This window comes from Pseudochaenichthys georgianus, chromosome 6 (assembly GCF_902827115.2).
Source record: "Pseudochaenichthys georgianus chromosome 6, fPseGeo1.2, whole genome shotgun sequence".
NCBI classification, from domain to species: domain Eukaryota; kingdom Metazoa; phylum Chordata; class Actinopteri; order Perciformes; family Channichthyidae; genus Pseudochaenichthys; species Pseudochaenichthys georgianus.
The window spans coordinates 35,517,861-35,542,169 of NC_047508.1; the positions used below are offsets into that span (position 1 = coordinate 35,517,861).

At 39.2% G+C, this 24,309-nt stretch overlaps 1 protein-coding gene across 3 annotated transcripts; it reads right to left on the minus strand.

The window, feature by feature from the left end:
• Positions 1-555: 555 nt before the first annotated feature.
• On the minus strand, positions 556-23,963 carry parvb (parvin, beta). Of its 3 annotated transcripts, none has more exons than XM_034085377.2 (13): positions 23,665-23,963; positions 12,417-12,506; positions 11,752-11,822; positions 11,529-11,631; positions 9,759-9,899; positions 8,716-8,831; positions 7,969-8,027; positions 7,833-7,852; positions 7,484-7,545; positions 7,327-7,395; positions 6,504-6,605; positions 6,334-6,406; positions 556-1,699 (listed from the first exon to the last, which is right to left on the minus strand). In XM_034085377.2, the coding sequence occupies exons 1-13, from the start codon at positions 23,759-23,761 to the stop codon at positions 1,623-1,625; spliced, it is 1,080 nt and encodes a 359-aa protein (XP_033941268.1). In that variant the 5' UTR covers positions 23,762-23,963; the 3' UTR covers positions 556-1,622. The 3 variants fall into 3 exon arrangements, with proteins under 3 accessions (XP_033941268.1, XP_033941270.1, XP_033941269.1); XM_034085379.2 differs by lacking the exon at positions 23,665-23,963 and adding an exon at positions 20,040-20,149; XM_034085378.2 differs by lacking the exon at positions 23,665-23,963 and adding an exon at positions 17,494-17,639.
• Between the last annotated feature and the right edge of the window lie 346 nt (positions 23,964-24,309).

Consider the following 24,309-nt stretch of genomic DNA (forward strand, 5'->3'; position numbering starts at 1 on the left):
GAGACAAGAAAATAAAAGGTCTAAAATAAACCTATAATTCCTTTAGCTAAACGCAAATTGCAGGAATTGGCTGTTCCAAAGGCAATTTCGCTCAAAACGCAGAAGCGAATCTAACCCATCGCACACGTAAGAGACACAATGAAATTCTCATTCTGTTTTATTTCAGGCATTTATTTCTTGATAGGCAAGATTATAAAAAAAAACGTGAAGCGCATAGGGGTGAGACATCAAAACGCAAGCGTGGTTTGGATTGATTCATCCACTCTCTTCATAATTCATCCCCGGCTTTAAAATGCATGAGTAGTCGTGCATGGTACATCTTAGCACATCTCCGGGTGGCACGGCGGGCTCCTGCTCTGCTTCAGGAGAGCCGAGTGAGGGTCCAAACCTCCTCGGAGACTCGTTTGAAAAGGCCGGGTCAATACGAAGATACTCTGACTCATGAATCTCCTGAGGCTGAGAGCGCTGCACTTAAAGCAAAACAGCAGCAGCTCTTATGGATTGAGAAGTGGTGTGCATAGTTCAGAGGGAAAAAAAGGACCATTCCTAGTTCAGTTATCAAGTAAAAGCAATTATATATATTTATATATAGCTGTAGTAATATACAAACAAAGCATTTTCAGATATCATATAATATATAATACATGGCATTTTCAAGTTTTGTTAAAGGAATAGTTTGAGGAAATATACTTATTCGCTTTCTTGTCAAGAGTTACACGAGAAGATCAGTAACACCACACACATGAAGCTACAAGTTAGCTTAGCCTAGCATAACGCTAGAAGCAGAAGGTAACAGCGCTGTATTGAAAAATGCAAAATACAGCAAGTTAAAGTGTATTTGGTAATGAGTTACAACAATAATCTGACTCTGTGATATCTGTTTTACTTTATACTAAAATAGTATGCCATACAAATGTAACTTTTCTTGTAAAAAACAACTTTTTTTTTAAATTGTTACTCCCAAATCCAGCTTACTGTAAATCGATAATGTAATGAGACAGCCAACTAGAAAGCTTAAGAAAGGGAGGTATATCATCTCTAAGCTAGCTGTAGAGTTGAGCCTTAGGTAAAGCTTTTAAATTGTTATTTGACGAGCAGTTCCTCATGTCTTAATGCTAAGCTAAGCTAACTGGCTCTTGACTCTTACAATAGCTTTAAATGTAGTGATATCCATCTTCTTATCAAACTCTTGACAGTAAAACAAATAGGTCTGTGTCTATTTCCCCAAAATATACTTTTAATATTTACAGAAATGTTTTTTAGATACTATCTAATATATAACAGCATTTCCAGCTTTCAGTTATCAGTTTAACACAAATGTTTAAACATTCGGCCCTCGTTTATTTCTCTTGTGACGGCTGTGTATTTAAAAGGCTAAAAGGTTGCAGGGTTTCCTTGGTTGCATTTAACATTTAAAAAAAGGAATAAATAAATACTGACATTTGGAGAAGAGTAATAACTAACATTCAAAGCCTTTTTCCTGCTTCTCCCCCTGGGTCGTTTTAAGTCCAACATAATTGTGACTTTCAGTCAGTTGGTGTCCTCCAGTGTCCAGACTGCCACGTATAGTCAGCACAGAGCAGCGTTCAGAAGTAATATCAGGGGGGTGAAACTGGAACAGTTCACTCAGAGTTTTTGTAGTTGGTGAAAAGGTTGTAGAGGACTCTGAGGGTGGACTTCAGGTTCAGGTTGACAACATCTGGAACACAAATGGGAGATAACAGACTTATTAGAGTTTGACAAACATGTTTTAAGGGGTATACTGGAAGACATTTAGACCTTTGATGGTCACAAAAACTAATCTTTTAAAAGCTCCTTGAAACATTAGGCACAAAATAAATGAGCTAGCTGCCATAAAATCCTATTGACAATGCAAAGGAGCTCTCACTGCGATTAATGCTGTTGGACTACTTTCCTTTAAAGGTTATTTGTAATTTTAAGGAAATGGAGCTTAAAATAGCTCATCATAGATCATATGATGTATTACGTTGTACAAGGAGAGAAAAACACTTTCTGTTCCCTTCATCAGTAACATGCTGTACTACATAAGTGCTTATTGTAATATCTCATCACATGAAGTTCTAGGTTAAGTTATTCAAGCCAGACATCATTGTGTTACAGCTGGGTTATTTAAACTAAGATGCTATAAGCTCATTATTGTGCTTTTCGGATGTGTAATTAAGTAGATCATTTGTTTATACATAACTTAGAATCAGTCATATTTTTGTATATCAATTTGACACTGCTTAATTTTGTATAGTATAATAATTATCATGTTAAATTGTTGTATTATTGTTTTACACATTCAAAATAAATCTAATCAAATGGGTGACACTGTTGATATCATTAAAAGCTTCTGTTTTTTAATATGAACCTGCTGATATTCAAAAGTCTTGGCAAGCCATTTACTAATTAGAAGACTGGAGTATGAGAGTTGGAGCATAATATCAGTATGAAGATAATAACTATAATGTCTAATTATCGCAAAAACATTGTGTTTTGGTGTGAAGAAATGTTTAGTTTCTGTGTAGAAGGAAAACTCATTTGCATTTATACAGTGGAGGGAAACAATATTTACACATTTTGAAAGGTAGTCCATACTGGTTAAAAATTAATATATAATAATATATTAACAACATCCACAGCTGTGCAGTATAATAATTAGTTGCCATCTCCAAGGACTGTGAATAGAGCAATTATAATAAAATGGAGATATACCGACATAGAAAACAGGAAATTTTAAAGAGTAGTTTAAGCGGAATAAATAATAAAAACAAAGCAAAAGCATGTGCAGTAAATAGGAGAATATACTGTATATAAGTAAGTAAATTAAAACTGGGTTGCAGGATATTAAATATTAAGAAATATGGGACAAGAATGTGGAGCGAAATGTGAATATTTTAAGTAATGTAGCTCTGAGAATTATGTAAGAGAGTATTACATTGTACAGTATGTATATTTAATATTCCAAATAAGGCATGCAGTATGAGGAGCCCCAGATATATATGGCTCTTACATTATATTACGGTCTGGGTGAATAGGCCTACTCAATTCTAATTGGCTACAGGATGGCGACTGTAACACTGCAATAAGAACACTGCACCTCCTAACTTATTGATAGTGTTTATTACACATTCACTTTAAGATATGGATCTAGTTTTGTTGTTAAACATACAGTCAAAATGTATTTACTTTGAATTATGCAAGCACTAGGTTAGCTTTCAGGCTCATAGCGAGTGGACTAGAAATATTATGAGATGGTAATGATGCTCCAGGTATTAGCCATACCCTCAGATGATATCAGGGAGTTAGGGGTTGCGTTCGGATAGTTTAAAAATCAGCTCCTAAATTCTAACCCTATCTTCTATTCCTTGACCTCTGAGTGAAACGTCACAGGGTTAAGGGATAGTGGATAGGAGAATTCAAAAGGATTTAGGAGAAGAGACTGCAGTGCTTTAGAGAATCCGACTGCACTTTCACTATCCGACGTGTTTATGATGCGCCAGCGGACGTCATTGTGTGCGTCTGCTGCTGTGGGGAAACTATGGAAACTACAGTTTTCTATACAGCGGACTACAACATGGATGTTTAATAAGAACGAGGGACTCATCTAGAGACTCTGCACCGTGCTCTGATGCTGTTTCTTTATGCTTTATGAACGTGGACAACAGAGAAACATATTCTTCATGACCAAAGTTGGAATTGAAATACAAAAAGAAAGTAAAACTTATGCTCGTCACCACACCCTCTCCCTCCAGTCTACATTAATACAAAAAATGATCCCAGTATGATTGTATGAACTATGAAAATATCTTACAATCAATACAAATGTATTTATTATAAACGTTAGTCTTTAACACCTATCACTGTGTACATCACCATTCAAACATCTTTTAAAAGTTGAACAAACCCCACACAGCTCAGTGAAATGTTGACTTTATTTGATAATTTCAGTAAAAACTAAAGTTCATATTTCTCTTTTTGATTATAATACTGATGAACGTTCAAAACAAAGCACTTTGGCAACTTACCACATACGTTTTAAAATGCTTAATAAGCACCGTAACTTTCATGATATAATTTCTCCGTCATAATCAATTGTTTCCGTGAACGGCCGACTGTTGTGTGACGTCAAATGCTGCGGCTGCAAGGCATTGTGGGGCAGCATTTTCTCCTCTCCTTTCGGTTCATGGCTGCCACTGAGGGCCTTCCTGGTCATTTCACTCCGTTAGGAAGGTTCCTAAGCTAAATGGACTATTTGACTGCAGCCAGGGATTGTTACGTGCTCCCTTCCTGTTTGTCTCTGTTTGTCTCTGTTTGTTTGTCTCTCTCTCTCTCTCTCTCTCTCTCTCTCTCTCTCTCTCTCTCTCTCTCTCTCTCTCTCTCTCTCTCTCTCTCTCTCTCTCTCTCTCTCTCTCTCTCTCCTGCACAGACACACCTGGTCCGCCCCTGGCTCCACCTCCCCCAGGTGTCCTATATTAAGTTCAGCTGGGGACGACTTAAAAAGGAGAAGCTGGAGGAAAGATGTTGTCCGTGGACTACCTCCTTCTACTGCTTTAGGATCTGTAGATTCTTAGTGTTTTGTGTCTTGGCCATGTGAGTAGGGTTGTGTCTGAAATAAATGAACGCCGTTAAATGCTGCGTGTTTGCTGTATTTTATTTTATGTTGCGGGTCTCCCCATGAGCCACTACCACTAATACCTCATTCACACCAACGCAACTCCGGTTCAAGCTCCGTGCTAGAGCTTTTCAGGTTCAGAACCAGTTCTTCGGTTTAGCTCTGGCTCTTTTCACACCGCCCAGAGTCCGACTGGTAATGCGTCGTTGCGTCATGACGTAACCGTTTGCGTGCCTGCTTCATAAAGCCAAACCGCGCGGATGAAATCAGTTGCATTCATTTCTTATGAGTCATTTCCAGAGTCATTTGTGTGGTTTAGTTATATTCTTATAAAAACGTGTACTCGTGTCAATAAAGGTTTTTTTTTTAAACACAACTGTTTCCGAGGTCGGTCTTATTTCTTAAGGTGGACTGAACCATGAGTGTGGAGTAACGTTGTATCTTTCATTTAAATGAACTGTAACCTTCACCCAGGTATGTAACAGCTGTTCTCAAATGAACACGGGAAGTAAAGTTTAATATTCATAGTTTTATAGATTTATAATGATGAGAGGTGATCAACATGAATGCTCAGGTTCCACCTTAACACGCAGACACGTTGCTTCACCATGAGCAAAAACCTTTATATATACAGTCTATGGCAGAAACACTGAAACTCTTGTCAAGTTTCTCCATCGTTGTGTACAAACTGGATAAAACGCTGGCTTTTTGTTGTTGTTCAGGAGTTGATCCCGCCCCTGCTCCGCCTCGACGTAAGCGTGACGTATGTGGTTCTTTTGCTCTGGCCGGACAATTTTTTGGTGCTTGAAACGAACCGGATTCCGGAGCTAAGAGGCTGCTCCGCTGCGGTGTGAAGAGGAAAACCCGGTGCTTTTCAAGCTCCGGCCCTGAAACACCGTTGGTGTGAATGAGGTATCAGTAGAGGGCGGGTCGTAACAGGGATTATAAAACAATTTAACATTTTGATTATAAAAAAATCTATTAATGCCTTGCAATTTAATTGTTCTGTGGCAAGTGACCATGATAAAAGAGGTTTTCCATTATCAAGAATTAATGGACTCTGGCTCCTTTCCCGTCATCAATTAATTCCTGATAATGGACACTTGTCGGGCATTATCCCTCACATATTCCGGGATTGTTTTGTGACAGAGAAGATTTCCATTAAACTGAACAACAACGAAGTGGAATATATTCTTCTACCAATATCAAATCCTGCGGCTTAATGTAAGTTACAGTTTCTGATTTAAATTTGAGTGCTTCAATAAAGCAGAATACTGATTACAGTTTAAGTATGTGATCAGTCAACTGTATTAGATCACGCTCTGAAAGCTATTTCTGTAATAGCATTTCCAACTCTACAGGGGGTATGCAGAGTCAAATGGATAAATAAAATGCAAATATCTGCATCTCCATAAATAACCAACAGAAAAAGCAACAACTACGTGACCCTAGTTAGTAATATTTTTGATTCTTGAAGTATCAGCTTTAAATTATATTATAAAAAAGTTTATCCCAGGGCCAAATTAACTCAGCAACATTTATTCAGTATGAGAGTTTAAGGGTGAAGCAAGGTCTCCATCTACTGGACATATGACAACCATTAAACATTGTTTTTAGAGGGTCTTTTCAGCAAGTAATCTAGGTCAGTCTCCATAAAGTCTCCTCTGGGAAATGGTCTTCTGATCTTGTAATTGTGTAACACATCTATAAAATACCTTCTGGTCTGGCTTTGGGTTTCTTCAGGCCTCCATCCTGCATCAGCTCAAAGGCAAACGCCACATTGTGGACCTGCAGGGTAACAACATGAAAACTCAATTCAGTGATGAGTTGCTAAAAGTCTTCTTTTTTGACTGACAATTTCCACTTTTTGAGGAGGTGTACTCACCTTCTGTTCGAAGCTCTCAGGAGTGAGGAAGAAGTTGAACAGAGGGACAAAGTAGTCTTCGAGCAGCCCCATCAGCAATATCAGATACACGCCATCAGCAAACTGGACACACACGGATATAAACAGTATTAATGTCTACACGAAAATTCACAGAAAATACAATATTAAACTGAACAAGTAAAACAGATTGGATTTGTATGCATGCATATTAAGTGATGAGAGGAATACAATAAAATACAATATTTGAAATAAAATTGTTAAATAACACCATTTTAATTTTAAATGGATCGCAAGGCTGTCATTTTGAATCAGCCCTCAGCAAATTCAAAAAGTAGAATGGAGTACGGCCCACAAATGAAACATGTGCTTGTCCTGTATTGTATTGTACTTCTTAAATATAGATTAAAACACATATTACACAGTAGTATTCATGTGTTAAGAAGCCCACTTTTCAAGTAAATTCAGTCAATTAAAGCTGAAAACAAAGATAGTTGATCAAAAAAAGCCTAATAACTTATTTACATAACAAGCTTGAAATAAACTCTTCCTATATCCTCTTATTTTAAGCAACCTGAGGCTCCTGCTTTAAGGAATGAGCTGCTAACTAAATAAATGAAACCCTCTGGAGAGCTGTGGTGAAGGCTGTCGTTTAAGCATCATTTACCATCATTTATTTTTTGATTGTTTTTGCTGACTTATAACTGCACTTATGAGGCTAAATACCTCTAGTGAGCGGCCCAGACCTTCATATATTTTTCTGTATGTGGCCCTCTGTGAAAAAGTTTGGACCCCCCTGCTGTAGATGAACCATTAAATCTCTTACCTGAGATTCCAGCTCAGTCACTTCCAGGTTCAGCTTGTTCAGGTGTTTGTTCACAAAGGTGATGAGAGACTGGAAACAGGATTAACAAACTGTTAATAGTTTGTACCCTACATTTTTATTACTGTACATTTTAATGCAAAGGAAAAGTCTTTTATACCGTTTTCACCACGTTGAGCTTGTCAGGTGCGTGATCCAACAAAGTGTCAAACGCGTCCCTCTCTGTTGTGAAAAAAGTAATAAATCAAAGGTTATGAATACTTAAAGGAACAGTACGACATTTTGGGAAATGTTAAGGTGTCAAAAAAGATGATAAGATCAATACTACTCTATTATCTGTCATGTAAATATATGTATACAGCCAGCCGGTGGTTAGCTTAGCTTAGCATAATGTCCTGGAATAGCGTTATCGAAACGCAGCAATACTTCTTTAAGCAGGGAAATAAATAATGAGAAACAATAATTGGTAAAGGGATAATACTGTAACAGAATGTGTGTCTTGCACTTACCAAATCTTCCCATCATCATTCTGGGGAAAAAGAGAGATACTTATTACTACAATATTCATTATAATACTTTAAATGACATCATTAATACAAAAGAAAGGACAGTTGAGGATACAAATATTTAAATATCAGCTCTTACTCTGTGGTGCTCGTCAGCTCCTTGGTCACAAGAGCCGTCTGCAGGATGCCTTCACGTTTCTGCTCAAACACAATCACAACACTTGAGTTACTACATGACAGAATAACAAGAACTGTTGATTCACATTATGACAATTAAATATACAGACGACACAGACAGATAATGAATGATGGCAAAAACACTTTATCCGTCACTGTGATCTGTATCCTCATTATATTAAAGTTCGGATAGGTCTTTGTTATTCTTATGGTGTTTTGGGTTGTTTTGAAGTTACATTTTGGACATTTCTAAGATGAGAAGAAATGTTATTTGTGAATTTAAAATCATATTTTTGTTAAATATTGAGGTATATTCTGAATGATATGTCTTATGTTGTTTGACTGTAACTCATTCATATAAGTTTAATAAGACATTCCTAATCTCAGTTAAGGTTAAATACAAGTTTAACTGAGTCAATCTTGCAAAAGAATCACACCAACAAATTGGGAAAGGGGCATGGCGTTGCATTTGACAGACATTAAAGCTAGTGTTAGTTCATGCTACGGTTGGTGTCCCCAAGAACCCATGCATATTGCATACACACACAGAGACCCACAATGTGACTACAATAAAATACACCAGCTGTACGCTGTTGGGGCTGGTAATTAACCGAATCAAAATAACTATACAGCTCCGTATCCATCCCTATGTCACGGCACATAATGATAATGAATGTGAACCCTGTGTGAGCTCTTTGAGCCACTTTACCTTGACGACCACCACCTGCGCAGAAACATGCTCCGGCAGTCTGATCGGAGCCTGGAAGTGCATCGCCATAGCCACCAGCAGGTAGACAATCGCCACCAGGTTCTTTGAATGGATAGCTGTGACAGTAAATCAAAGCAAAGGACTATAAGATCTTTGCACACGGCAAGATAATGGAAGAAAGCAATCTTCGAAAAATGTAACATAACATCCAGCTCTTAACAAGATATATAAAGGTAATAAAGCATTTCATCTGTGAACTCCAGCAGGAAATCCTGATGTTTGTAGAGCTTCTCAAAACCTGAACAGGATTAAATATGTTGTGTCATGCAAATCAAGAGATTTTGGGTTCATGGGGGAATTCCAACAATTTTTCCAATTAAATTCAGTTGACTTGTCTCAAGGACACAGCCCGTAAAAACAGCTGTGCAATGTTTTTTGCAGTAAAATGGATTGAGACTTAAAGGTAGGGTAGGTAAGAATGGAGAAACCAGCTCGAGTGCGAAACAAATCTGCCCCTCCTCCAACACACACGAACGCGCACATGACCAATGAGGGCACGAGATAAGTTTGTGCACAGATGGAAGGCTGACAGGCAGGTAGGCCATCCAGTTATTTTAGCCGGGCCGGCTCAGATGATTGGTCGTGCTTTTTACAGCACTACGGCTTCCACAGATGAAATGTTTTTATGTATTTATTGTCAAAGCATTTCATGTATTCATTGCTATCGGGATGTTAAGAGCATTCCATGGAATATAACCAAAAGTATTTCTGAAGTGAATTACCTACCCCACCTTTAACGTTGAAAAACAAACCCTGCATTACAAAGTGGAGTTTTAAGGAGAATGTGGTATTGCGTTGTATTGTGAAAAATTGAATCTCCAATATTATTTAAGCTTGACCCATATTTCAGGCTGAAAGTCAAGAAATCTCGGCCTCTGTTTTGACCTTATTTTAAATGTCTGTCTCTTGTAATTCTCCAAATGATGGAAGTGCTATAACTTAACCCCTGGAGTAGCAAATCTATAAAGTCGAAGTAAACTCACAATCCACGTTCCACTCAATGGTCCAGCCATGAGGCCGCAGCATTTCGTTGACGGACTCCAAAACCGTCTGCAGCTTCTGCTTTTGGCCGATCTCGGACTGAGTCACCTCGGCCACGTTCAGCTTCCTGCCTGACAACTTTTCTGCAAACAATATGAGAGGAAATATTAGCTCAAACTCAGGGAAACACATCATGTATCATGGGGCAGTGTTGTGATGTACTGAACAGGTCAATGTTTATTTTATTAGCTTTTCTTTTTAATGACTGATTTAAAATGCCATTTTCTTAATGTCTTTCATTTTTTGTAAAGCACTTTGAATTGCCTTGTGTTGAAAAGTGCTATATAAATAAACTTGCCTTGCCTTGCCTTGTAGACAAAAGTTACAGAAGAGGTTAAGTCCCAAAGCAGTGCAAAACAAAATGTTTTTGTTCATTCCCGTACAGTATCAGTAGGCTTACAAGTTTAGTTTATGGGAAAACAAGGACATGGTGATCTTGAAGATGTGTGTGGGGGCTTTAGACAACAAAGATGCTCTGATGCAAGCAATACCAAGAAGAAGGATTTATGGAGATCCTTTTCAACAATTTTTCATTTTCATTTCAAAAACCTCGCTTTAGCTTATATGCATTTGACAATAAAGCCTATGCGTCTTTAGAAATCTAAAACAGGCACTGATGCAGCAAAAGACGGCACAGAAGGTGCAAAAGTAACGAAGAAGCGTGAAAACAACAACAGCCTTAACAGAAATGAAAGAAATCACACGTCTCTTAACAAAATGTTTCCTGCTGTGTGTTTTAGTTGTTGTTCGTGACACTTCTGCAACATATGTGTCAGTCCTATTTGTATTACCTGGCTTCCGTAAATGAATATGCAAGTTCTTGTCAGGCTGCATTAATGATATTGTTACTATACGACAATGACATTACATTATATTCATTTTACAGACACTTTGGTTTAAAGAAGAGCCTTTTTTCCCATCTACAGAGCAACACATGTCGTCTAAAATAGCACTTTTATAGCAGAAGGGGAAGATTTAACCCTAACCCAGCGTATATTGTGGAAATCTGAAAATGTTTTGCTCTTGCTGTTACACATAACAGACACAAGGGGGAAGCCACATACCGACTTTGAAGCTTTACGAGACAGAGCACCACCATAGTGAACACACATCCATTACATAGGGCAGGGGACAGAACAATAGAAGTTATCAAACATGTTTTTTAATGAAATTAACATGTTTTGGACAGGCTTTGCCATTCCATACGTTTTCCTTAATAAGATTTTCTCAAAATGTGAATGTTTAATAAAGTAATCAGTGTGAATAATGGTGTCCCAGGGGTCAAAGAAGGCTTTAATGCTTATTTGAGATAACACTATATACTTTGATTGATTTTGGGACTGCTGCAAATGTACTTCTGATAATACAACCAATTAAATGTTCATCATTTTGCAGCTGGTAGGTGAAAACAGAAATGTAATCATACAGAATAAAATATTGAATTATTGTTGACTACTGGCAGCAAGTTTGTTGAAAAAGGCAATGTTTTGGTCATAGACTAATATCAAAAATCAAACTCAGAATATGAAACAAAAACATATGTATACCAGAGCCACAGGCTGCATCAACAAGTTATTGCTTTTTGTAATATGTTTTACTTCTACGATTTCTGCAAGTGTTCATATTGTTGCATGGCAATTTAAAGACCCTACAGAATATGTATTGACAAAGATGGTTTGAGAGTTACACTGCCAAAGAAACCAGTTTCTCACCAAACAACTTCTGGAGAACTTGTCCATCATAACAGTCCTCCTCCAGGTCTTTGACTATGATCCGGTCTTCCTCCAACTCACTGTTGATCCAGTCTATCAGGACCTGGATACAAATCACAACGCAAACAAATCTATTGTCTTTTATGTGCTTTTTTTCTTCACATTTTCATCACTGTGATTGTTCTGAAGAGATGTAATGCTTATGCATAAAATCCCACACTACCTTCAGAAGATCTTTAAATTTAAGATTTTCCCGCGATGTTGGGTCCAACATGATCCTCTCTGCGTTTTCCTCTGGTGAGCATAATATGAGAAAATGAAGACACTTAGTTCAGAGTGACACTTAAATATCCTGTTTCATTTCACACACACCTATCTCCCCCTTCGACACATTTTGATCTCACATAAACACAAAAAACACACAGACACACTCATACAATGCTTCTATCACTCTCACTTCAACAGTGATTCACACGGTGACTGAGGCGTCTCCCCTCCACCCACTTTCATTTCCTGCTGCTCAGATGTCGAAGTGCCCGTTAAGCACAAATGTGCAAACATATTCTGATGTTTCTCTATGACGTCAAGTTGATCATATTGGAAATGCAGATTCATCAACAGAGCAAACTCCAGTCATACATGTGCACATTCAAAGAGATGTTTTAACATAAGATATTCTGTTTATATTCTAAATGGGACATTTAAGTGCATACTGAATGTGTGTGTGTGTGTGTGTGTGTGTGTGTGTGTGTGTGTGTGTGTGTGTGTGTGTGTGTGTGTGTGTGTGTGTGTGTGTGTGTGTGTGTGTGTGTGTGTGTGTGTGTGTGTGTGTGTGTGTGTGTGTGTGTGTGTGTGTGTGTGTGTGTGTGTGTGTGTGTGTGTGTGTACCCATCAGTGTGTCCTCCGGATGGATTTCTGTCCCCGTGGGAAGCATGGGAGCGTTGATGGCATTCTTCCCCTCCTCATGGAGATCACTCACTGGTAAGACAAAAATACACACACGGAACATTATAGACATGCACAACTAATTAGATAAAACAAATCAACAGAAAAATACTTGACATGAAGGAGGCATACAGTGAGATGAGCAAGGAAAGAGTGTGGGATAGCAATAGATGGCATTAAAGAGAAAGCTTGTCAGAGTCACTGTTGCACAATCACCCAGTACCCTTGTGGGGAAAGTTAGGTGTTACTTTTGAATCGATTCTGAGTCAAATGTAACCCCTTCTCCTCCTCAACAGACTCCACTTCAGTCACTCCACCACCATCTTCTCAATCAGTGACAGTCAAAGCTGACCAAAAGGACATTTCTAAAGGTTTCTCTGAATCAGTTTCACAGTCTGCATATGTGAGAAAATAAAGTGTTGTCATTTGAGTCAGCATGGGATGGGGCTGAAGACTAAGGTTGAAAAAGATATTGCGGGGAATTGAGTTAGAAGTGAGTCTACCAGTGCTGTGGCTTCTCTTCTCTGCTTGAGTCTAGCCACTTTATTTTTTTATTTTTTTTTATTTAACCTTTATTTAACCAGATAAAAGCATTGAGATAGAATCTCATTTGCAATGCTGACCTGGCCAAGAAGGCAGCAACGTTACACATAACACATAACACAAACATATAAAATACAGAGAACATAACTAAGAAAACAAAAAAGCAGTCACTACATTGAGCACATTAGGACAGTAAGAAAGGTGCACTACTTATTACTGCAAGAGCAGCTGGTGGTAAGGACTTCAGACAACTTCAATCTAAAACAAGCTATTGAGACAAGTGCCCTCAGTTTGAGGTGTGATTGAAGGTCAATCCAAGACCAAGGACCATAATAAAAAAGACGCCTTTTCCCAGCCTCAGTCCGCACAGCAGGAACCTGGAACCGTATCCAGGCGCTGGATCTGAGGTTGTAAGAGTCGCAAACTGGAGCAAATCTGGCACATATGTAGAGTGGAAGCTTACCTAAAATGGCTTTATACATTAATAGAAACCAATGCTGCATCCTACGCATAGTAAGTGAGGACCATCCAGTTAGGCTATACAGTTTGCAATGATGAGTCCTATAGGGTGCATTTGATATATAACGCAGTGCAGCATGGTGGAGTGGGCCAAGTTTGGCCAAAACAGTGGGACAGGCAAATCTATAAATGGTATCACCGTAGTCCAGCTGGGACAGGAATAAGCCAGAGACCAACCTTTTACCGGATGAAGTTGAAAAACAACATTTAAGTCTGTAAAGGAAGCCAAGAGTAAATTTCAATTTCTTAGTTAGAACTTCAATATGGTGTTTGAAGTTGAGATTACTGTCCAACCAAAAGCCCAGATATTTGTAGGTATCGACAAACTCAACAGAGACGCCATCAAGGGTGTCAATGGAGAGGCAAGAGGACGCTGACTTGGGAGCCAAAAGCATTGCTTTGGTTTTCTTACTGTTCAAAAGCAGTTTGGAATCAAGAAGTGCATGCTGCAGCGTGATAAAATCAGATTTTAAATTGGAAACGGCCATATCCAGAGAAGAATCATATGAGTAGACAATAGTGTCATCAGCATACATATGATCCTACATATCCTAGAAAATTGCATCTGATTACAAATATTGTTTACATATAATAAAAAGAGTAAAGGCCCCAAAATAGAGCCCTGTGGAACTCCCTTCTTCAAGGTGACAGGGTCAGAGACAGTACTACCCAACCTGACGCATTGAGTACGGTCGGTTAGATAACTCTGAAACCAGCAAATGGCATTATGACCGAAACGAGACATCAACATGACATTAGACATAATGTGGTGATCTACAGTGTCAAATGCTTTGGCCAGGTCAATAAACAATGCAACACATACAGATTTGTTATCCAAAGCAGCCTTAATATCGTCTAAGACTTTCAGACTGGCAGTCACGGTACTGTGCTTTGATCTGAATCCAGATTGCATAGGGTTAAGGATGTTGTGTGAATTTAAAAAAAGTTTTAGCTGAGTAGAAACTAGGGACTCAAGAATCTTTGATAACGCAGAAAGATTTGAGATAGGACGATAGTTATTTAGCTCTGTGGGATCACCAGCTTTCAAGAGGGGCAATACCAGAGCTTGCTTCCACACAGCTGGCAGTGTGTGAGTGGACAGGGAGAGATTACAAATATCAGTTACTGGTTGTGCTATAATCTGAGCTGCAATTTTTAAAAAGAACGGGTCGAGGCCGTCAGGCCCGGCAGACTTTTTAGGATCAATTGAGTGCAAACCCTGTAAGACTTCAGAGACCGAGAAATAAGCTAAATCAAAAACAGGGGAGTTCATCTCTTGACTAGGGCTGTGAGTACGACCATTTAGAGAGTCATGACTTTGCTCATCAAAAATGTGACCAGCCTTTTTGAAGTGAGCATTGAAAGCATTAGCCATACCATCTGAATCTGAAATAAAAGAATCACTGACCTTCAGTTTTTTTGGGAAACTAGAAACCTTCTTGTTCTGAAGTGATTTAATTGTTTTCCAGAACTTTAAATGGTCATTAAAACAATCAGTGGTTAAGCTCAGATAGTAATCAGCTTTAGCTTTTTTAATAAGGGCTGAACATTTATTTCTGAGGACACGAAAAAGAAGCCAGTCATCACTAGTGTTAGACTTTCTAGCTAAGGACCATTGCTTATTTCGATCACGAATTAGATCCGATAGTTCTCTAGTAAACCATGGAGTGTTCCTATTCTTGACTCTGAATTTTCTAAGGGGGGTCTATTAATAATCGATAAAAAGTGATCAATAACAAATTGGACGGCAACATCGACAGATGGAATTAACGCTATGAAGTGCCATTTAACCTCCGCCAGATCGTGAAGGAAAGCCTGCTCAGAGAAGTGTTTGAAGCAGCGCCTGAGCACAATAAGGCCCTTGGCTTTGGGCAACTTAGTGCTCCTAACGCAAGCAATAGTGCAATGGTCGCTGATATCATTAGGAAAAACACCAACAGACACATACTTATGAGCTGCATTTGTTAGAATGACATCTATAAGGGTATCGTTATTGGGTTTGGCAGGGTTTATTCCAGTGGGACTATCAATAAGCTGAGTTAAGTTCAAAGAATCGCAAACCTGCTTAAACTGTGAAGATTTATCACTCAACCAGTCCCAATTTAAATCACCCAATAATATGATTTCAGAAGAAAACGTAGACAACAATTCAGTAAGGCTAGTAGTTGCATCCATGATGGCCGATGGAGGCCTATAACAGCCAATAACAGTGAGAGGAGCATTTGCTATAGTTATTTGGACTGCTAGAAACTCAAATTGCCTTGGAATTGAAATTGAGTGAAGGACTGAGCACTGTAGTTTCTCAGCAGTGTATATTGCAACACCACCAGCTCTGCCCTTACGATCTGCTCTGACTACATTATATCCATCAATTAGTTTCATAAGACACTACGAGCATTTAAAATCCTGACTCTCCGAGCAATTTTTAAGTAGTTGAGTTGCATTGTGGGTAATGTAGGAGCTAGGTTTTGACAAGGAACAATAATGTATGGTATCTCTGGATCTGCTGCATCAATTTTGATCATTTTAAAAAGTCTATAATGAGTCCAACAATGTGATATGCGTGCAGTACTAAGTGGGCACAGCGCGCTTTTAAGAAACTTCTTTTTTAAACGTCATACTTGATTTGATGCCATAGGAATCAGAATCATAGTGAATTATTGTTGCTATGATGTATTTATTTAATTTGCGTTTGTACTTCAGGTAGGAAAAACTCATTCAAGGTCTAATAGTTTGTAGTATAGTTTCACGCCCAATTCCACATTATAAAGGTATTGTATTATAAAGTATATTACAACCATTCACTCGCCATGATGAACCATATTGTGCTGATAAGAAATCCTGCAAACAATGCACTGTTATCTAGCTGTGAGTTTTTGTAAGAAATGTTTATCCAGGGATTTTTAACTGCTGCCTGAGGGTCTGTCACTTATCTCCAACCATGAGACTCTTCCCTTTCCACCACAGATTGCCTTGGTGGGCGGCAGTCTCCATTTACGTTTATGTATCCAATGTAAAGAAACTTAAAATGTATCCAAAGTGCGAATATAGAGTAAAACTGTAAACAAGAAACCTGATTAAAGGTGACAAGACACAGGAAAAGTAAACACACTTGGCATTGAATAAAATCAATTTCCGCTGAGATGCTTTTACTTCTGACTGAAGAAACACTCGAGGGATTGAAAGGCTTTCTTCCACTAATGGCCATAGTGCTTTTATTTTCCCACATTTCAATTTGTACAACCTGCAACTGGATGAAACACAATCAATAGTCAAGTCATTTCATTGACATTGCTATTTTTAACGTATGCAAGGAAAACCCAATTTGAGCTTACATTTGAACCGGTTTTTAAATTAAAAGCATGTAAAATAGCGTTTTCTAATCGGGATATAATGAAAGCAAGTCTAGGACTGTGTGTTTATGATGACATCTCTACTTCAAAGCATGTACAAAGAGGATAAACTGTACATATTTACCCCGGGAGCAACGGTCCCCACAGATTTCCTATCTGATTCAGCCGTCCCATAAGAGCTGAATATCCACTATCTCACTGCAGATCAGCAGTTTGCTTTGTAATTACAGAGCAAGCTCGCCGCATTTCATCATAATTGTGTTTCCTTTACCCCCCGCTGTCCATTTGACCACATAACTGCTGCTGGCACTTCACACAGTCAAGTACAATCTGGTTTGAAATGGTCAAATTATACAATATCATTAATTTACTAAGGCAAATATCTGCAGAATGATTTATAAAAGTGAAAATATTTCCACTTGTCGGTCCAGAAATAAATCAAAATCTCTCACAGAGACACACACAATCTATTCCGTAGTGACTAATACATCTTGAAGATGTCTACAGCAACATTAGTGGACATTAACCTACAGTTGCACTAAGGTAAATCTCCTGCTTCCCCATTACCACTTCCAAGTTCCTCAAAGCTCAACAAACAAATGTACCTTGTTTCTTCCTCTTAGTCCCACACAACAGCCCCGCCATGTCCCTTCTATAGACCTCTTGATTCCCAACGACGGCGGTGAGCGAAGGTAGAAAGTGTAGTAGAGTGTGTGTGTGTGTGTGTGTGTGTGTGTGTGTGTGTGTGTGTGTGTGTGTGTGTGTGTGTGTGTGTGTGTATATGTGTGTGAATCGCAGTCGGTGGGACTGGGCAATGGCAGGGGCGGCATCACGTGTTTATTTCTGTCACAACCCTCCACCCCACGTCTGTGGTCCAGTTACAGGACATGCTGAGGGGTGTGTGTGTTGTGTGTATGTGTGTGTTTGGGGCGGGAATTAGGACCACACTGGACATAAACGCACAAACAGTGGACTGACAGACTGACTTTGAGAGGTAAAGTGCTGGATTACCTTTCATTACATTCTATATAAATGCATAAAGCATGGTGTAATTTGTTTTCTTAATTAAGTGTAGTCTAGTCATTTCACAGCAATCAGAGAATACACTTGTTAGCGTGGATAACTGAGCATGTAAATGGAGCCTTTTATATGTTTTGCTGCAGAGGATGATAAATCAGGCAGCAGCTGTAGTCCTGTTAACAGAATTACTCTAATGCAATACAAATCTAAGCCTGCAGTCAGAACATTTATCTTATGCCGGCTTCATTGCACAAATTAATGTCAAAAGCCCCTCAGAGGTTCCTTCAAAGGAGCATGGAAAAAGACAAAACAACATACGGTCAGCTTCTTCTTTGCTTTAGAGATAAATAAAATGTTCCAGATATAATCAGTGTGCATCATAAACAACAGCGTAAAGCAGATTGAAATCGACCTCGTCTTGTTTGGTTCCATTACTCCTAAGGGGGAGGAGGTTCACTGTGGCACATGGGAGTATAAATAATGCAGCAGTAAGGGGAAGGCAGACCTTAAATATAGCCGCTCTGGTTATTTACACCACAGGCACCAGTGAGTCACTGGGACTGTTCCACACGGGGCCTTTGGCTGAGAGGTATACACTCTTATTGCATCAAGCTAATAACACCTATTTGACATCATATTTTGTACATTTTGTTGTAATTCGATGTTGTGTCTTTATTGTAACCTTCTGTATACCTTCTATTAGCTATTTTACTATTACTATTTGTATGTGTGTTTTTTAAAGGATAGTAGGAGTCAAATGTGTTGCTGTAATAGGTGAGGATTTTGAAGAAACATATGTGCCAATATTCTTCTTTTATTACGTTTTTCTTTTTCATTCAACAAATAACAGACACAAACTTTTTCAAAAGTTGCCTTTTAAATGTTCTTAAAGTGGACCTATCATGCTATTTTTAGGCAATAGCATAGGTCTCAGATATATACAAATATATAAAAACATGTCTATGAAGTGTTTTGCTCAAAATACCAAACAGATCAACCATTCTAGCCATGCCTCATATCCCTCCATTTCACTTCCTGTTTCAAAAGTGCTGATTTGGGAGGGGGCTGAGCTCATGCGGGACCCGGCAGCTACTGTCTAACTAAATACTGCCGTGATGAAACGCCATATCATGGATTATCAAGGATTATTTCTGAAACAGTATGGAGCTCAAAGGCTTTCTCTCTTGCCGGTTATACCACAAGGTGAGTTCCTTTTTATTTCCTGCTTCGTGAAGAAGGAAACTAACCTGCTAACCTGCACTGCACAGAGCATGTGTGTGAAACACATGCTCTGTGCAGTGCAGGTTAGCTCTGAGTGTTAGCGATGCTAATGTAACATGCACCGACCATATTACATCCAAAACAGTCAGGCATTGTTTCTGATAGCAACGTTTCTGATTGGGCCGTGGCTGTAAAGCCAGTCTACATTTCCGATATTACGTAATATCGGACGCAAATCTGGATCAGCTCCGTTGTACCCCCGTTTTTAGAGATTTGGGTACGGAGGAAAAGAGACAGGGTTTTATTTTCTGACGCTGCATGAGTTCCCTGACACACCGGGGACACATGTTCATGTATAAAAGACATCAAAAAGTGCATTTTGCATGATAGGACACCTTTAAAATTAGTTTTTACTAATTTTGGCCAAGATATGTGTTGGCGGGTAAATTCACTGTTAAGAAATATAGAATCTTGAATACATCATTGAGTACTACGATTTCTTGTTAAAATATCACCCCACATACTGCAGCAACAATTGCTCATAAGGTACTGTTTGCCACTACATCGGCAATATAATGAATTGACTTAAGTTGACTTTGTATAAATATCAGTGAGTCTCTTGGATAATGGCTGAAAATATAAGAAAATATTTTTTAAAAATGTGAAGTATTGGTCATTGTTAAAGCAACAATATGGCATAATGAAGAGCAAAAGACACAAAGCGACGACAGTATAAACAAATATATTTTGTATCTTATTTTGGTTTGATTTGACATCAGATGAATGCATTATATATGAACTAATGCAAAAATGACTCAAGTCTCCTTGTGTTGGTAGAAGTAGCAACAACAACAACAAGTATGTAAGTATGTAAAAAAGGTTAAACAGCAACAACAAATAGATGACTTACTATTATCAGCATCCATCCTGACAATTGTATCTTAGTCAGTTTGTATTTTCAGGGTGTATACTCTTCTCTCTAAGATAGCGGGATGTGCCCTAAAGTTCATCCTCTCAGCCCTAAGAAAAACAAAACGTTTTTTTCCCCCTTCAATATACTATCACGGTTACAGCCTGTTGCTGACAGAGGGAGCTGAGCCTTGTCAGAGAAAAGCAGACTTCCTTTCAGTCTATCAGGATATACAGAGAGAGCCATGACCATGCAGTATCTCTGGGTCTGCAGGAATCTGGACTTTAAAAAAAAGTCCAGTCGCCTCACCCTCAAGCAACACTTACTACTACATCCTATTTCTTCTACCACAAGAAGGAGAGTATGGTTTGAGTGTTAACTAAAAACATGTAAATGTAGTTACTACTAAGGGGTGTCAGCACATTGTCGAATATGTCATCAGTACCATTACGCTATTAATGATTATTCAGCAAATGTGAAGCAACTGTTCCAGTGGCACCTCGTGTGTCTTGGGTGTTCTTCTTAAAGAATAAAGAGTACCACACCCAACTGTAACAGAAACCACAGCAGCAGCTCATGAGACCACAAGCTGTGGACTACACCTCACACACGTCTATTGTTTTACTGATTTATAACAATAACATCACCAAGAGCTTATAACTTTAAAATTACATTTTAAAAGCTCGCTCCAACAAGTCCTCCAATGTATACAACCAAATAGGTCAGTTGAGGTTAAATCCCCTTTCACCACACAGGGGCACTGCACTCCCACAAGCTGCACTCAAACACTGGCTCTGAGGCTAAAGGAATCCCTTCCCACTGCACAATGTATTCCCTGCGGCAAGGAGCTAGAAGCATGTTGGCACCATTAAAGGTCCCCTACTGTTATTCATCAATATATTATAGGTCTTAGATAGATACAAAACATGTCTCTGAAGTGTTTGGCTGGAAATACCAAACAGATCATTGCAGCATTACCCATAATCCCCTCTGTTTCAGCCCTGTTCCAAAAGTGCTGATTCTCTGTCTGTTACTTTAGATGAAAACAAGGAGCCACGCCAAAAAAACATTATGACATCACAAAGTGGCCAAAATCTGATCAGCTCATTTTCAGACAGGTTTTTATATAAATGGATCAGGACAAAAAGTGAGAGAATCTCTTTACACAGAGGGGACACATGTTGATGTATAAAAGACACGAAAAAGAGGATATTGCATAATAGGTGACCTTTAAGGAGGGTTGTTGTATAGGTAAACTGGAGGTGGACAATTAAAGGAACAATTACAGATTTATGTTGTACATTTTATAAATATTAGCAGATAGGGACCCTCCGGTCACAAGTTTTCATTACCCCACGTTTACCTATACCTCTATGCTAAAGTTAGCACCAGAATTAAGGTTAAGGAATTGTGGCTCTACTGTGACATGTTTCATGCTCAAAAAGGGTTATTTGTTTCTCTTTTCTTTTCACTGAAATGAGATCCCAGCCTGCTCTGATTGGTTGAATGGAGGGATTTACATTACATTACATTTAGTTGACGTTTTTATCCAAAGCGACTTACAATAAATGCATTCGACCAGGAAGATACAAACTTGAAGAAAACAGAATCATAAAGTACATCAGGTTTCATAGAGCCAAAACATTTCAAGTGCTACTCAACTGGCTTTAGGTAAGCCAGTCCTTTGTTAGTATATACGTGCTTTGATAGTAATTCTATCGCTCGAAGTGGAGTCGAAAGAGATGTGTTTTCAGTCTGCGCCGGAAGGTGTGTAAGCTATCTGCTGTCCTGATGTCAATGAGGAGCTCATTCCACCATTTTGGAGCCAGGATAGCAAACCCACGTGTTTTTGCTGATGGGAACTTGGGTCCCCCTCGCAGGGAGGGTGCAGCAAGCTGTTTGGCTGATGCAGAGCGGAGTGCACGTGCTGGGGTGTACGGTTTAACCATGTCCTGGATGTAGGAAGGGCCAGATCCATTCGCATGGTAAGTACCAGTGTCTTGAAGTGGATTCTAGCAGTTACCGGAAGCCAGTGGAGGGAGTGGAGGAGCGGCGTGGTGTGGGAGCATTTAGGAAGGTTGAAGACCAGACGAGCCGCTGCATTCTGGATGAGCTGCAGAGGTCGGATGGCACATGCAGGTAGACCAGCCAGGAGGGAGTTGCAGTAGTCTAGACGTGAGATGACGAGAGCCTGGGCCAGAACCTGCGTCGCTTTCTGGGTCAGCTGGGGACGCATCCTCCTGATGTTGTAAAGCGTGTATCTGCAGCAGATCTGTTGTGATTTATGATCAGCTCAGAGATGTCCCGCCCCTTAGCCTGACACGTACAATGTGTTGGAGGTAAAAAGTTCCAAAGTGATGTCACTATGTTGAAGAAGTAAACAAAGGAGTTCAATGGAGGCGTTTCAGGAAGGAGGGGGAGTGTGTGGGAGAGAAGAGAAGCTTTGGGATTCTAGCCTTCGCAGACCATTTACGTGCACAACAACGAATATAACACAGGCACACAAAAAGCATAATATGGCCTCTTTAAAATAGGGCAACCAAGACCACCTGTGCTGACATAATTCAGTCTTGAAATACGGACGGCTAAAAAATTATAAAAGGAAGAATCAAATATTTTGGGAAATCATGTTACCATGGGGCTCGTCTATGAATAGATTAACAAAATGAGTCAGAGAATCAGCTAAGTGACGAGTTGTTTCAGGTCTTATAACTGTGAAAAAAACTGTCGTACTAAATTTGGCAGTTTGATTAAGAGATATCAAACTGTTAAAACCTCTTCTTAAAATAGGTGGAAGCTCATGTCTTTTTAGATGAGATGTGTGGAGTTTAATGAGGCTCCTGAACAATTATTAGGTCTCTGTCCTCCTACTGGTGGGCCTCCTTTAATGGAGATTACAAACACATGGCTGTGAGCACAAACACAGGAAAACACACACACACACACACACACACACACACACACACACACACACACACACACACACAGAGGCGTTAAACCTTGCAGCTGTCTGTTTTACCACAAAGTGTCTGACCCAAGGGAGGGCAGAAAATAGTTTGGCCAACTGGAAAAGTAGGACAATAAGACAGCGGGGGGGGGGGGGGGGGGGGGGGCGGGGGGTTGATAAATAAAACAAAGTTTAAAACAGTGACCCTCTTACACCTTATCTTCATAACTTGGCATTCCTGGCACCACTACTGTATCTTTATGATCTATTTATGTCCATTGTCTCATGGAAAATGCCTGTGGAGTTGTTCAGAGGAAATGCTCTCACCTCTCAAACACTTCCAAAGAAGAATCGCAATTACAGTAAGGCTCAGTATGTTAGATATTGAACCTTTAATGAATGTTGACACAATAAGCATGAGGTTATAAATCCATCATAAATCAACTTAAAAAACAAGGAAACAACCATAAAAGGATACATTTAGGAAACCGAAACACTATAGCCTACTGTAGATGTCTTTTCATATGTTGTGTGGAGCTCTGCATGATTTGAGTGCTCTGATTCCCAGAGGGGGAATATGTTAATAGCCCATCATGTGATTGCAGCACCATGGACAGAAACCCCAAAAGAGAACCAAGCAGGATAAAGGCCCTTTTTTAATATAAAAAAACAACTTACCTTCTTTAGACTTTTTCTTCCGCACCAGAGTTCCTCCTAATTTCCCCAGGAAAGACTCGTCCTTTTTCATCTTTGCGGGCTGCGGGGTCGCAGACATCTTTCAGTATGATGCGTTTGTGTGCTCTCCCTTTATGTCTGTTAATATTGTCACTGCCACAGATGTATAAATATGGTCACTCCTCCTTGTGGTGCGTTCAGGGCACCGCTGTACAGTAAGATCCAGTAGATACAATCAGGCAGACAACAGACTGAGGAAAGCAGAGCCGGTGGGGCATCAACAGACCAATGACTCTCATGTGAGGAACAGCTTCATCTGCTCCATGTTTACCGACGGGTCGTCATCCCACAGCGCCCCCTACAGGCAGGACTAGGAACAGGGGGTTTCATAGTCTGGTTCTTAAAAATAGACAGTATTATCCTAAGAAATATATACTTTTATCTGATGTTATACATGACCATAAATAAAGAATGATTAAGACAAGAGAAACTCACCTCAATCTGAGCTTTTTAAGAGCTGAAGACTAAAATGAAAATCCTCTAACTCGTAAGTGGACCTGTGAGCATTGAATTCCCTTCAAAGTAGTGAAATAAGTATTTAGGTCTTTAGAATCAATTTGCATTTCTACACGACGAAGATACTCAAGT

Bases quoted from the DNA above. Each gene is read 5' to 3' on its own strand.
- parvb (XM_034085377.2), bottom strand. From the start codon at position 23,761: ATGTCTGCGACCCCGCAGCCCGCAAAGATGAAAAAGGACGAGTCTTTC. The intron at 11,823-12,416 runs GTACACACACAC...TATGCTCACCAG, and splicing joins TCCGGAGGACACACTGATGG to AGGAAAACGCAGAGAGGATC. The intron at 7,546-7,832 runs GTAAGTGCAAGA...TTTTCACAACAG, and splicing joins AATGATGATGGGAAGATTTG to AGAGGGACGCGTTTGACACT.